The sequence below is a fragment of the Apodemus sylvaticus genome, chromosome 15, assembly GCF_947179515.1.
Source record: "Apodemus sylvaticus chromosome 15, mApoSyl1.1, whole genome shotgun sequence".
Taxonomy (NCBI): Eukaryota; Metazoa; Chordata; class Mammalia; order Rodentia; family Muridae; genus Apodemus; species Apodemus sylvaticus.
Window position 1 is genome coordinate 74,000,525 of NC_067486.1, and position 13,978 is coordinate 74,014,502.

Here is a 13,978-nt window from a genome sequence, read left to right on the forward strand (position 1 = left end):
TTGTCAGGTGATGGGCTGACGACAGGTGTTTGGCTCACAAGAACTCTAACTTCATCAATGCATATATCCGTCAATGAATTTCTCAGGAGCTGGCTTATGTTGAAGTCAGTCAGTCACTGGTAGCTTGCATTTCAAGATTATTTTTTCCCAGATCCCTTCTTGTCTTTCCATCTACTACCTGGGTGACATATTAAGCACCTTTCCTCTGCCCTGCCTTTCAGTCATGCTGTCTTATCCTTGTCACACACCTAAGCAATAATGCTCATGAATAGTGAATTCAAACCACAGAACCCATGAGCCACAATTAATACCTTGCTCCTTTAAGATGCCTAGATGAGGAACGCCATAACAGCTCAGAAATGTTGACTAACATAGTTCTTAACTACAAAATCCAAGAAATGCACATTGTACACTCTTAGAGCATTGGGAGAATAAAATACAAGCTCTTGGAAACAGACCCTGTACCCTAGCCCTCTATTTCCTAGCTATTAGCTGTGTCTATGGGTCTATCTTTTGGGGTTGTGATGGGTACTGAACATGGTAACAGCGTACTTAACATACAAATATTATTACTAAAGTGGAAGCTACCCATTTCCCCTTCTCTGTTGGACATTCTTCAACTTGCAGGTGTTAGGGAAGCAAGTTAGTGAAACTGATTATAATTATGTAACTTTTAAGCCTCAAAGATGTATTTCTATTACCTAAGAAGACATTTTTTTTAAAAAAATAAAATAAAATCAGGTTACAGAGTTCCACTGAGGAATGAATTTCTATAGACATTTGAGGATATCTGCAGAAGGTAGAGAAAACAAAAACATCAGGATTCCTATCGAACAGTAGGAGAATCAACCCATCCCAAATCTCAGTCTTGCTGCCAGAGTAGGAGAATATATCTTTCCCAAACTCAATCTTTGCTCCCAAGTTAGCAGAATTCTTGAGATCAAAGGTGCCAGTCACAGGCAGAGAAATGAACAACAAAAACAGAAAAGTGCAACACACATTAGCAGAAGGTTTGCCATAACCAAACTATAGAAAGGATAGCTGTGGTCTAGTTGTCTTTTCTCTTTGAAAGCAGGTAGTTTGCACTGTGTGTGTGTGTGTGTGTGTGTATGTGTGTTTGTATATGTGTGTGTATTTACAAGTATGTTTTGTGTGTATTGTGTGTATGTGGATGTTTGCATGCGTTTGTAGTTATTCATATTTGTGTGTACATTTTATATGTGTGTGTACACATAATCTTGTACATGTATGTATGAGAGATGCACTTGCCTGTGTGCAAGTCTCTCCCTATTCATTGAAATATGTTTGCACTAAATGTAAAGCCCACCATTTTACCTAGCCTGGTTTCCCTGTAAGACTACAGATTATACCAGTCCCGATGAGCTCACAGATGGGGAGCAGCACTTCTGATCTGTGAGCTCATGATACAAGCAGCACTTCATGTGGGTATTGGGGATCCACAGCAAGCCCCCATGATTGCAAAGCTTACCCACTTAGCTATCTCCTGTGACCTATGTTTATCTTTTGAGTGATGTACAGAATGGGAGGAGTCTGCCTCAGAAATCATTATGCATTATTGACTTTTTCTTCAATACCCAGACATTATACCTTCACTCACTGCATGCAGACTCTCTGAAGACTGATTCAGACCCTTTCTCAGTGTGTTTCATCTTCTTGATGCTCCAACTGTCACAAAGATGCATCCATCTCTTTATGCAGAGTGGAACTGTTAAGTTTCAGATCCTTATTTGTACAACCACTGCCTGCTTATCTGTCTGCTACCCTGATGTCTTAGACAACCTTAGATTCTTGTGACAGCTACTAAGACCACCACTGACTCCTCCAGTTTCCCCCTTTACTCATACCTTGGTTAATACTACCTCCATTCATGAGGAGAGGAAACCCAAAAATTTGAATAATTTGATATGAAGTACTCAAGAGTCAAGTGGTCTGTCTCATAGGACAGAAGCTCTCCTTATTAAAATCAGAGCAATTTTTCTCTTCCACTTTATGCAATTCAACATTATAACTAAAAATATTTAATCTTATTTACATGTTGAGTGTTTGCCTACATGTGGCCTATTGTACTACATGCCTACATGGCATCTGTGTTGAATTGTGTCTTCCTTTTGAAATTTCACCAAACTAAGATTATATCTCATTTATCACATTAAACCCAATTCTATGAATACTCCAGTGAACTGATCTATGTTTATCTGGTGTATATGTATGTGACTAGAAGACGACAACAAAAGAATTTAGTAAAAAGTGACATTAAACTAGGCATGAAAGAATAGGTAAGGGTCTACAGCGATAAATGAGAGAACAATTCATGACAGTAAATTTTGGTCTGTTCTAAGAGAGATTCCTAGGCCAAGGCAATGTGTGGAGAATAGGAAAAGAAGAAATGGTAGATTGTGAATAAGAAAAGAACTAGGGAAGCAGGCAGGTGAGTGGACAATTCCACAAGAGCCACGGGGAGGTTTAATTTATCGATGTGAACCTGTTAAAATTATCCCACTAATGCTCTCATTTGTAAAGAATTCTGTGTGTATCTCTAAACTAATCCCAGTCCCTCTCTGCAATGTAAGTAAAGTTCCATTGCCCCACTTAAAAGTTCTAATTTGTTGATATCATCTGCATCCCACACTGAGAATATTTTGATGTTCTCTTGCTCTCTTTTATGAAGTATGTGGAACACTGTTCAGCTGAGGCATGTGCTTTGCGATTGGTTGTCCTGTCTTCAGTCTCTCTGTCTCTCTTCCTCCTAATTTCCTCTTCCCATTCACTTTCTTCCCCTCGTCTCTTCTTTCTTTTCTCCTTCACTCAATCCCTCCATTTCTCCCTTATTTTCCTAGTTATTTTTAGCAGACAACAAAACATAGGGAAACCCCTGTATAACTATATGAATTAGCTGGGTTCTTTAAGAGTCTATACCGTTGCAAGCAGAAGCAAGACCAGGAATATACTACTGCAAACCTCACTTGTTAGCCTTCCACACAGCCCTTGTCAATCACAGCTCCTTCACTATTTCCCACCCAAGTAGACACTATTTAAACTCTCCAAAAATTATCTCACTTTCAGTTATAATTTTAACATGTCTGTGTAGGTCCATCCTTAGATATATAGATTCATTTTCTTTTAAAAAGCTTTATGTGTTTTCTTGAATTCTGTACTTTCCCCTTGTGCATCAGGAGAACCCTGCACGAGGACTATAAACTCATACTTTTTTTTCTTTTTGCTCACTTCAAACTCATGATGTAGTACCGGGCCTTCCTATGTTCTCTGTATTTTTAAACAGCAGTGATCTGCCTCAGGTTTATCCTATTTGCAACACCCTAAGTAGTATTGTTCTCTGATCAGAAGGAAGACTGCTATTGTCAATCACGTTGTGATGCTGGTGGTAATGGATGCTTTATGCTTGAATTTATCAACTGGATTTTGCAGAGTTATATTTAAAAGCTACCATGATTAGTTAATTTATTAGTAGAACTGCTTCTATTAAATCATTTTTGTCTGTTCTATTTTGTAAACCCATGTCAATATTATTACCTTCAGAAAGAGAATAATTCTCATTTCTCTTTATTAGTTTTCAAGATCTTACTCTGATTTCCCCAGTTAACTAGTTAAAATGTGAAACTATCATTATTACTTTGTTGGACTAAATCCACTAAAAGTTTTACCATCATTAAATTTCAGGTTGTCTATAACTCACAGGAGGCTTTTATAGTTAGTTACCAAGTCATTTTACTAACAATTGATCAGGAAAGAGAATTTAAACAGATGAATTGTCGTTGGGAATTTGTCTATCTGCCCTTCGATTTCTGACAATTCTTAAGAACGTCTTGTAGTTCTGAAACTTTATTATAATGCAGAAATCCTTCTGCTGTTGCATGTCTTCTGGATACGTGATCTTTTCCCTATTATGAACTGTCCATTTTCTCTGTGTAATACTGATTTAAAATCTTCTTTCTCATGTATTTGTGTAACCACTCTAGCCTTCCTGTTTCTGTTATCTCTTTATTTTTTAAATTTCCTTCTTTTACCTTCTGCCAATCTTTAGCTGCTGTACATTCTCTGAGCATGGGAACAGGTGTACATGTGTGTTTATGTGCATGTGTGTATATGATTGTATGCACATTTATTTGGTCATGTATATACATGTGTGTTCATATGCATTCTTGTGTGCCTATTATGGGTCTGTATGGGTGCATGTGCTTACATCTATATCTGGCTGTGCATGTCTGTGTGTACACATGTACGTATGCATGTATGTGTGTGTTTTTCTGCGATTATGTGGTGTTTGTCCATGTGCCTGTGCATATGTGTGTATATACTAGTGTGTATGCTGGGCATGCATATGTATGTATGTGGTATGTACATGAGTACATGTGCATATATGTGGGGTTATGCTTATGTGTATTCATATGTGAATGTGTATGCATATATGTGCCTGTGTATTGTGCCACTCAGTGTACATGTGGTGTGTGTATGCATATGTATATTTCTATGTGTATGTGAATACATGTATGCACGCCTGTGTTTGCTGCTATTTTCCCTCTTACTTTGGCTTCACATGTAAAATAATTTTCTTCCCTTTAAATTTTCAATAAGTGATGTAACTTTAGGACATTTTAATTCTATTTCTGCATCCTGTTTATTCATATATCTTATTTTTCCTGATGCATGCCTGCTTTTTAAGAATCACCAATAGTACAGCTTTCTGGAAAACTTTCCTTGCTGCAAAAATATTATTGTTTTATTCATGAAACTTAAATAGAACTATTTCATGAAACTTAAATAGAACTTGAATTTCTTATTGATTGTTTTTAGGTAAAAATAGCCTTTTTGTACTTTAGAGTATGGTTTCATATTCATACTAAGAGAGAGTCTTCAAAATGTTTCCACCCTGAGTTGTTCCCACTTTTTTCTTCCCTCATGTCAAGTCTGTTTTTATTCTTTCCCTGTACTGTTATAATTCCACTGGCTTTCTCCCCCAAGGCCAATAGGCCAGGCATTAAACTTCAAGGCCTCAGGCATTGTAGACAGGCATCTTTCTAGCCTTGCACTCTAGTTCTTGTTGCTCTGGCTATTTCTAAAATACAGTGAAACCACTCTAGCCTAGCAGAACTTCTTGCTAAAGGACTGTGACTCGTCTCAGGGAATAAAATTTCTTCTGCCTTTAGTTGCTGATTCTGCAAAGGCATGCCCTAAGTTCCACTCACTATCTTTTCACAATGATCAGTCAGGCTCATTGCATTTGATTTAATATAGCTGCAACTTCTATATATGTGTGAATTCGTGTGAATATTAAGTGACTTACTTAGACATTTCTTACACCAATTAGGACACTCTAAAAAGCAAACAGCAATATCTGTTTTAAGGTACTAAAATATTTATACATGACCTCCAATGTGTGTTTCTTCTGAGGAAATCATGCTCAGAAGTCTGACCAACAATGGTTTTCTTCTGTACCTCTGTCCAAACACTGAATCTATAGATGCCCATAGGCTATTGTTTGTCTCACTTAGTTTGCTGAGAACTCATCCTATACAGTTTTCTGTACACTGTGCTTGAGTTTTCCAGTTTGGTATCTATGGATAGTCCATGAGAGTCAAAGGCTATGCAGCCCCCACAGGTGTCCGCTTCCAATATTCACATTTTTGGATAAAACACTTTCCAAATAGTCAGATGTGGGAGAGATCACAGAGGGATAATACCCACAAATGAGGGCAATCAACAGAGTGCACATAATGGATAAATTGCAGTATTGACTCATCAAAGAGCTGAGATTCACGTCACGAATCAGCACCTTCTGACTTCACAAGGCAGTGAGTGGAAGTGGGCAGCATTACTCAAAATATGTTCCTCAAGAGTTAACAGAAATTGAGTAGTTAGTTCTGGGACTCTGAAGAACATCAGTTGAGAAACAGGAACCTGAGGCAAAGCAACCCACACCACTCCTTCTGAAACAGAACAAAACAAGAAAGTGGCAAAAAATTGTATAAAGGTATTAATGGAGAAATCAAAAGGTTCAAGAATAAAAAAAAAATCAGTGTTATTAATGTTACCATTTAACTCACAGGCATTTAGACATTACCATTAAAAAAAAACAACAAAACCAATGTGTCTTAGTATTCTTACCTTATACCAAGTGACTGTTGGTTTGACATTGGAAGGAAAGTACCCATCTACATTTGGACATGTGATCTTATGAATACCATGTTCAATATACATCTTGTGCACTGGGAGTCTCATGGGGGAATTGAAACAGCTGTCCTTCTGAACAACTTCCAGGGGAAATGCAACTTTGCTGCAGTAAGTTGTGTTCCTGAAAAGACAAACACGCAATGATCAGGGAGGCTAAATTGCCTCCCTGATCAATCTGCCTCCAAATCAATTATTTGATTTAGTATAGCTGGGACTTCTTTATATGTGTGGATTCTTGTGATTATTAAGTGACTCACTGAGACATTTCCTATACCGCATAGCACCATACACTAAAAAGCAAACATAAATGTCTCCTGTTAATGCATTAAAGTTTGTATACTCTATCCATGACCTCCAATGTATACTGAAAGCATTTATTCAGAACACTGTCAGTAGTGACATTTTTATTAAGGCAAAGGTAAGGATGGCATGTTTAAGGGTACAACCAACCTTTGAAAATTACATGTTTCCAGGATTTTTGCTTCTGGTCAGTAAGTTTTAGAATTGTTGTTGTTTTACAAGATTAGACATCTATAAAGGAGAAATAGAGCCAATTCCAACCCCAAATGTCTATCCAGTGTTGTCTCAGTCAGGAAAATAGGGAGATTAATAGCAAAAGCAAACAAAAGAGTCATAAAGAAAACTATAACATAGTTTTCAAAACTGTAGAATGTACCTTCAGGCAAATGTGAAAGTCAGAGACCAGCAGAGGAAACATCTCACATAGAGTAGGAAGCACACAGTGTTTGTCCAGACCGAGCCATATCTCTGCCAGGCTCTGTTTCTCTAAACCCTAGCTTGTACTTCTGCACTAGTCCCCCTAGATAGTGAGCACCTTAGATATTCTTTAATTAAATGTATAATAATTCAAAATTACCTTATTATAATAATCATGTGTAATCTTGGTAAGATGTAACTTCAACATTGCCATTTGAATATGAGAATATGAGCAATAAAATACAGGGAAATGCATCTAATCCAAAGCCTTAAACATGCCCTAACCTATCTAGAAGCTTGAATGAGAAGGACCTCATAGCCTCCTACATTCACACGCTTGGCTTCAGTTTATAGACCTATTTAGATAGGACTAAGAAGTGAGGTGTACTGGAGGAGGTGTCTCAATGGGGGTGAGCTTTGAGGCCCCAAAAGCCCCCACTATTCAGAGCTTTCTGTCTCGTGGTTCTGATCTCAAGACAGTAATTCTCAGCTACTGATTCACCATGATGCCCTCATGTCCTGCTGTCATGGTTCTCATCTGGAACCGTGATCCCCAAATTGAATGTGTCCTTTTTTAAGTTTCCTTGGTCATGTGTTTTACCATTTCTCATAGGTAAGTAACTAGACAGAAGTTAGTACAAGATAAAGGCTATTGTTAAGACAGGCTTGGTCATGCTGTTTTGTGGAAGAATGTGGAATCTTTTGCGTTTCTGGGCTAGGAAGGCTATTGAATGCTGTAAGTAGGGCTTAACAGTCCATTCTAGTCAGAGCGGTGAATATAGTCAGTGAAAGACGAATATAGATTCTGCATCCCTAGGTGCATGGCAGAGACATCAGTAGTACCAGGTGCACAGCAAAGACAAATGCCAAGCAGAAACGCAATGGCTCCTTACCAAAGTTTTGCCAATGTTCACCTGGGAAATGTTAAAGGATTAGCAATTGTTAAAGATGAAAAAGAGCTCAGTGAACATGGATCCTGGAGAGATACCAAAGCTCTAGCTTTGTACACAACCTACCTTAGTGCACCAGCTAAACAGTAGCAAAGGTTTTATTCTTCTCTCTCTCACCCAATGTTCTTTCCAATACAATCAGCATTATGCCCATATCTATAGCATTTTTTTTGGATAGAGATAATAAGAACATGGAAATCTGATGCTCATTAGAAGCCCATGAATAAATCTGAAGTTTCTTTCATTAAGATTATTATTACAAAGGAGACTTCCCTGACTACATGGATGCTCCAAAGATCCAAAGTTGTTTTGTTTTTTTTTAAATAGAGATGAGACACTTTTCACCTAATAAAATAACATACATTTATCAAAACTTTGTTTTAGGTCTCTGTCAAAGAAGAGTTTACATCCATAATAGAGAAAGAAATCAGGCTTACTAATTATTAAAGGATGAAGTGTGTTAATAGCCTCCATTAATTCAAATGTTAAGTTTTTAGCTCAGAGAAACTTGGGGCTCTATTATCCTTGCAAAAGGTGCTTAAATGGTAAAGATATCATTAAGGCACACTAGGTCATATACAAGGACCTTCATCCAAAACAGCTACTCCATTATAAGTGAAGGGTAGGACACAGGATGGAAGAAGAAAGAATGGAGAGAAGATGGGTGTATGTAAGGCAAGCAGTGGGGATGAAACTCCACCCTGCTGACTATATTTTCAGCATTGTAGCCTCTAAAACTGATACCAACATCCCCAATAAACAGTAGAAAATTGTGTTAAATAAAGAAAAAAGTCCAAACAACCAACAAACAAAAAAATCCATGCCCTATATATGACTTTAGGAAACAAATCATGGCTTGGTGACAAAAGAGGACTGTGAAAACTAGCCCAGTTGTGGATTTAGGTATTTTAATTTTTTGTGCAAACATCTGCATTTATATGTAGAAATGGGAACTTTAATGGAAATAACAATAAAGCCCCATAGGTATTTTAAGAACAAAGATAGATTTGATAAAGTTTGGTTGGCTGCTGCTGTAGATTGTAGTTTTAGATTCCAAGGGCTACAGTATTCTCTCACTTTTGAGGAGAATTTTGGTTGAAAATGTAAAAGCACTGTGCTAAATATATTGACTTATCCCAAATAGTCTTTCTTCTATAAACATACCCCGAATGTGTTGTCTCTGCCAGGTACATTAAAGACAGGATAAACATAACATAACAGATATACTCTTCATTGTTCATTTACTAGGGAAAAATGGTTCCAGGCAAGGCAAATGTGCAGGAAGTATCTAGAGCCATAGAAGGAAGCCAATACACCCAACCTCATCTTTAGACAATACTGCTATATATCCCTTCTGAAAAGGAACCACCTGTGAAGAATATTCTCAAAGACAGACCCTCTTTACATACCCCCTCCTTCCTTCCATTTCTGCTAAGCCATGGAGGTAAGGGATATCCCATCTGCATATGCCCATCCCCTCCCCAGCTGTCATGACATATAATCATTAAACTAATACAATTGGACTACAAGGACAAAGAAAAGTCAAGGCAGAGAAGCAGCCTACCTCAACATGCAGGTGTAATTGCCCGTGTCATTGAGGAGGGTGGGCCGGAACCAGAGCACATCTTTCTCTTTACTGATGCGATTCTCTGGGAGGCGGAAGTTAATGGGCTCCTCCAGGTCCCGGTCTTGCCTGGTCCAGTACCAGATCAGGGTAAGGCCAGAGGAATGGGCAGTGCTGTAGTTGTACTTCAGGAAGTGTTCAAAGAGGGGGCACTTGATGCGAGCTGGCTCATCTTCAAACACTTGGACTTGTCGCATGGTATCTAGTCCCCAGTCATCACAGCGTTCTAGGAAAAAAAAAGAAAAAAGAAAGGATGGGTGAACCGCCTCAGAGAACACTCCAGAACACTGACCTTTTCTAGGTACTTCTTTCTCCAGTCATCACCAATAATTTCCCTCTGAAATACATACATAATAAACACTGGCAGTGCGAAGGAATTACTACTGCCAGTCCTTTACAGTGTCGTGTTGTATTTTTTGGTGCCAGTTATCTGTGTCTTGGTACTGTGGAATCTTTCATGGACTAGAGAATCATTATCTTTTAAAGAAGACATAGCTTTATTAGACAGCAGAGATAAGGTCTGGATGCTGAGATTGTAATTGAAAAGCCAACTCGAGTCTAGATGGAGAGAAGACTTCTAGTTTTTACCAGGACTCCTGCATCTGAAGCCAGACCTGTAGTTTTCAGCAAAAATATAATGCGTGCCACAAACTCATTGTAACTCTCTGCCACCTTAAGAGGATGAAATGAAGCAGGAGAATGAATAGAAATATTATATTTTGTTAACTAATGAATTCAATAAGCCCAAAGCATTAATGGTATTTTATACATTTACATTTTGTGGAGGAAAATCTTAGAATTCAGTGTATTTTACAGTTGTAATATACCTCAAGCTAGGCTGTTTATGCATGTCAAGGAATGACCATACTATGCAAATAGACTTGCAGAACATAGGGGGAAAATCTGCTAGCACTTCAGTGAAAAAAAGAAACTGTTAATGTTCTTTACAACTTATTTCATACTGGAAAGTAATCACTGGTGTATGCAGGAAAGAAAAGATATAATATTTATTCCTGAGAGTGATATCAGAATGGTGCAATACAGAAGGTACCATAAGAAGAGAGAAAATATTTCCAGGGATGATAAGGATCCTGTGTGGACCAGCCAAACCACTTGACAACAGTTTAATTTATTTCTTGTACTCCTAATAGTCATATATATCATGACTATATATAATATATTATTTGAGTACATAAATATATAATATATATATGGTATAATATTTTTAAATATATAAAATACATTAAAAATTAAACTTAGTATAAGCTTCTTTACATTCCTATTTATACCTAAAACTTTACGTTTAATTTACAATAAATGGAAACAGGGTTTTTTAATCATACTATAAACAATGATATTTTTAAATAAAATAGTAACCAAGAATATGAATGAGAATAGTCCCCATAGGTTCTAGTTGGTGTCACTATCTGGGAAGGATTAAGGGATGTGACCTTATTACAGGAGGTGTGCCACTGAGGGTAGACTTTGAGGTTTCAAAAAACTCTGATTCCCAGGTTACACTCTGCTTCCTGAGTTTCTTCTGCTTCCTGAACCCTAACCCCCTCAACAACAAGCCCAAGTTAACACTTTCTTTTAAACATTGTGTCATTTCAGAAATAGAAATAGAAACACAAAAAAGACTGACCACTACCATGAAAACTCTAAAGTGGTGATTAAGGTTGCCGAAGTACTCAAAAGGCAGATGCATGAAGATGTCTAGAAGTTTGAGGCCAGTCTGGTCCACATAGAAAGTTCTAGGCCACACACAGCTGCATAGTGAGTTCCTATTTTAAAAAAGAAATCCAGGAAGACAGTAAAAGATAGAAACACCTTCCTGTTCATTTATCCAAACTATCAAGGTCAGGAACATGTCCATTGTACTAAAACCAATTTATAGGGCCAATAGAATATCTAACAAAATTCCATGGATGTTCTTCACAGAAATAGAAAAATTAAATACATTTGCAAAAGTGTTGTGGAAGTACAGATGATCCTAAATATACACAGAAATTCTGAGCAAAAGAAAAGGCTGGAGATATTGGAACACTTGATTTCAAGTTATATTACAAAGACATGGTCAAAAAAAGGGCACAAAAATAGAAACATAGACCAATAAAGGAGATAGAAGTCCACATAATCAGTACCATCTGAGTTTTTGGACAAAGATGGCAAAAACACACACTGGAAGGAAGATGTCATCTTCAACAAATAATGCTGGGATAACCAGACATTAGAAGAATGTCAGTAACTCCTTCTCTCTTTCCCTTCACTTAACCAACTCCAAAGCACATCTGTGTGAGCCTTGAACCTCTGAAGCTGCTAAAAGGTAAGTAAGGAGTGCAGTTTAAGGCATAGACACAGGAAAGGGCTTTCTAAAGAGGACTCTAAGCACTCAGGAAACAATACTAGCAATTGAAAAGAGGATCTGGTGGCTACAGGAAGAGGCCTCTTCAGGTTCCATGGCCCAGCTGTTCGCATGACTCCTGGGAGCCTCCACTTCCCTGGTCTCTGAGATTTTCTAGAGATCCCGCCAATTCTTCCACCCTAAGTAGCTGAGGATTTCCATTCACTTTCATGATCTTCTGGTCCTTTCTCCTGTCCTGTAGCCCAACAGGATCCCCCAACCCCAATGGAAGGATAAGAACACCAACCCACCCACAAAATTTTTGACCCCAAATTTGTCCTTTCTAAAAGTAATTCAGGAACAAAGATGGAGAAGACACTGAAGGAATAGCTGACCAGTGACTGGCCCAATTTGGAAGCCACTCCATGGGCAAGCACCAATCCCTGACACTATTAATGATACTCTGTTATGCTTGCAGAGGAGACTAGCATAATTGTCTGCTGAGAGGCTCTTCCCAGCAGCCAATGGAAAGAGATTCAGAAACCCATAGTTAAACATTGGATGGAGGTGGAGGACTGTAATGGAAGAGTTGGGGAAGGGCTGAAGATCCTAAAGGGCATAGTAACTGCCTGAGAAGCTCAACAGGGTCAAATAACCTAAACACTTGGGAGCTCTCAGAGACTGAGCCACGAACAAAAGAGCATACACAGGCTGGACCAAGGCCCCTGGACAGCTCAGTCTCCATGTGGGTTCCCGCAACTGGAGTGGGTGCTATCCCTAAAGCTGCAGTCAGACTGTGCAATCTGTTCCTTAACAGGGCTGCTTTGTCTGGACTCAGTGGGAGAAGATAAACCTAATGTTCTAAAGACTAAAGACTACGTATGCAGGGTTGAGGGGATACTCAGGAGGGCTTACTCTCTCAAGGGGAGGGGAAATGGGGAGGGACTCAGTGAAGGGGGAAAGGGGGAGGGTTTGGTATGGAAACAAGCAAACAAGCAAATAAAATGAATCTCATACAATTAACGGGTGGGTCCAACAAAGAAAACTGCTGATTGAATGGAGAAGCAGCCCAAAGAATCAGAGAAGACCATTGTCAACTACATACCAAACATGTGATTGGTGTCTATATTATACAAAGAACCTCCAAAAATGTAATGTCAAGAAATCAAACAACACAATCAAAAAGGCACTGTGGTACTGATTCTGTCTCACCAAGTTAGAATTACTGTCATTATTACCACCACAACCACCACCACCACAACACTCCTCCTCTTCCTCCTCCTCCTTTTCCTCCTTCTCTTCTTCCTCATCTTCCTCTTCTTCTTCCTCCTCATCATAAAGTGGGAGCTAATGATGGTAAATATTTGAGGAAAAGGGAAGCCTTATCTACTATTGATATGCCCATAAATTAATCATGGAAATCAGTGTGAATGGATCTCAAAAAGCTACGAACAGGACTACTACATGACTCAGAAATACCCATCTTGGTCTTACATCCAAAGGATCCTATACCTTACTACAGAGATAACAGCTCATCATGGTCACTGAAACTCTATTCACAATATCTAGGAACTAGAATCAGCTTAGGCATTCATTAACCGACCAAAGGATAAGTTAAATGTGACACACACACACACACACACACACACACTATGGACTTGTATTCCACTGTAAAGAAAAAATAAATTAGACAGAAAAATGGATGGAACTGGAGAACATTATACTGAGGGAGGTAACCCAGGTGCAGAAAGACAAATTTCACGGTCTCTCAGAAGTGAATCTAAGTTTACAATTTGTAATTTGGGTGTTGACTTTGGTGTATTTGTAGAGGTCTGTAAGCTATTAATGATCCATGAGAGGTAGAGGGTGAAGAGGCAATGGGGAGAAGAATAGGGCATGAGACAGCATAGATGGTGAAGAACGTTGAGAGGTTTAAGTTTAAGCAGGAGTTGGAGCAGGGAGATGGGGAAGAAAAGCATGTCATCTGTCAATCAATCAAAACTAACAAGATTTGAACAAGCTTTATGGAAATCCACTATTTTGTGAGCTAATTAAAAACATGATTAAACAACAACAACAACAACCAAAACAAGGAATTTGAACAAAGTGCCTTTCCACAGATGAATAATGTTT

The 13,978-nt window shown here is 38.3% G+C and overlaps 1 protein-coding gene across 2 annotated transcripts in view; it reads right to left on the bottom strand.

Moving 5' to 3' along the window:
• Positions 1-13,978, bottom strand: part of Il1rap (interleukin 1 receptor accessory protein) — a 139,473-nt gene that overhangs the window by 35,894 nt on the left and 89,601 nt on the right. For both annotated transcript variants that reach the window (XM_052158748.1, XM_052158749.1), the window contains exons 3-4: positions 9,442-9,727; positions 6,145-6,331 (exon numbers count right to left, since the gene is read on the bottom strand). In XM_052158748.1, the coding sequence (XP_052014708.1) occupies positions 6,145-6,331; positions 9,442-9,727 (473 nt within the window). The remainder of the gene's footprint in view (positions 1-6,144; positions 6,332-9,441; positions 9,728-13,978) is intronic.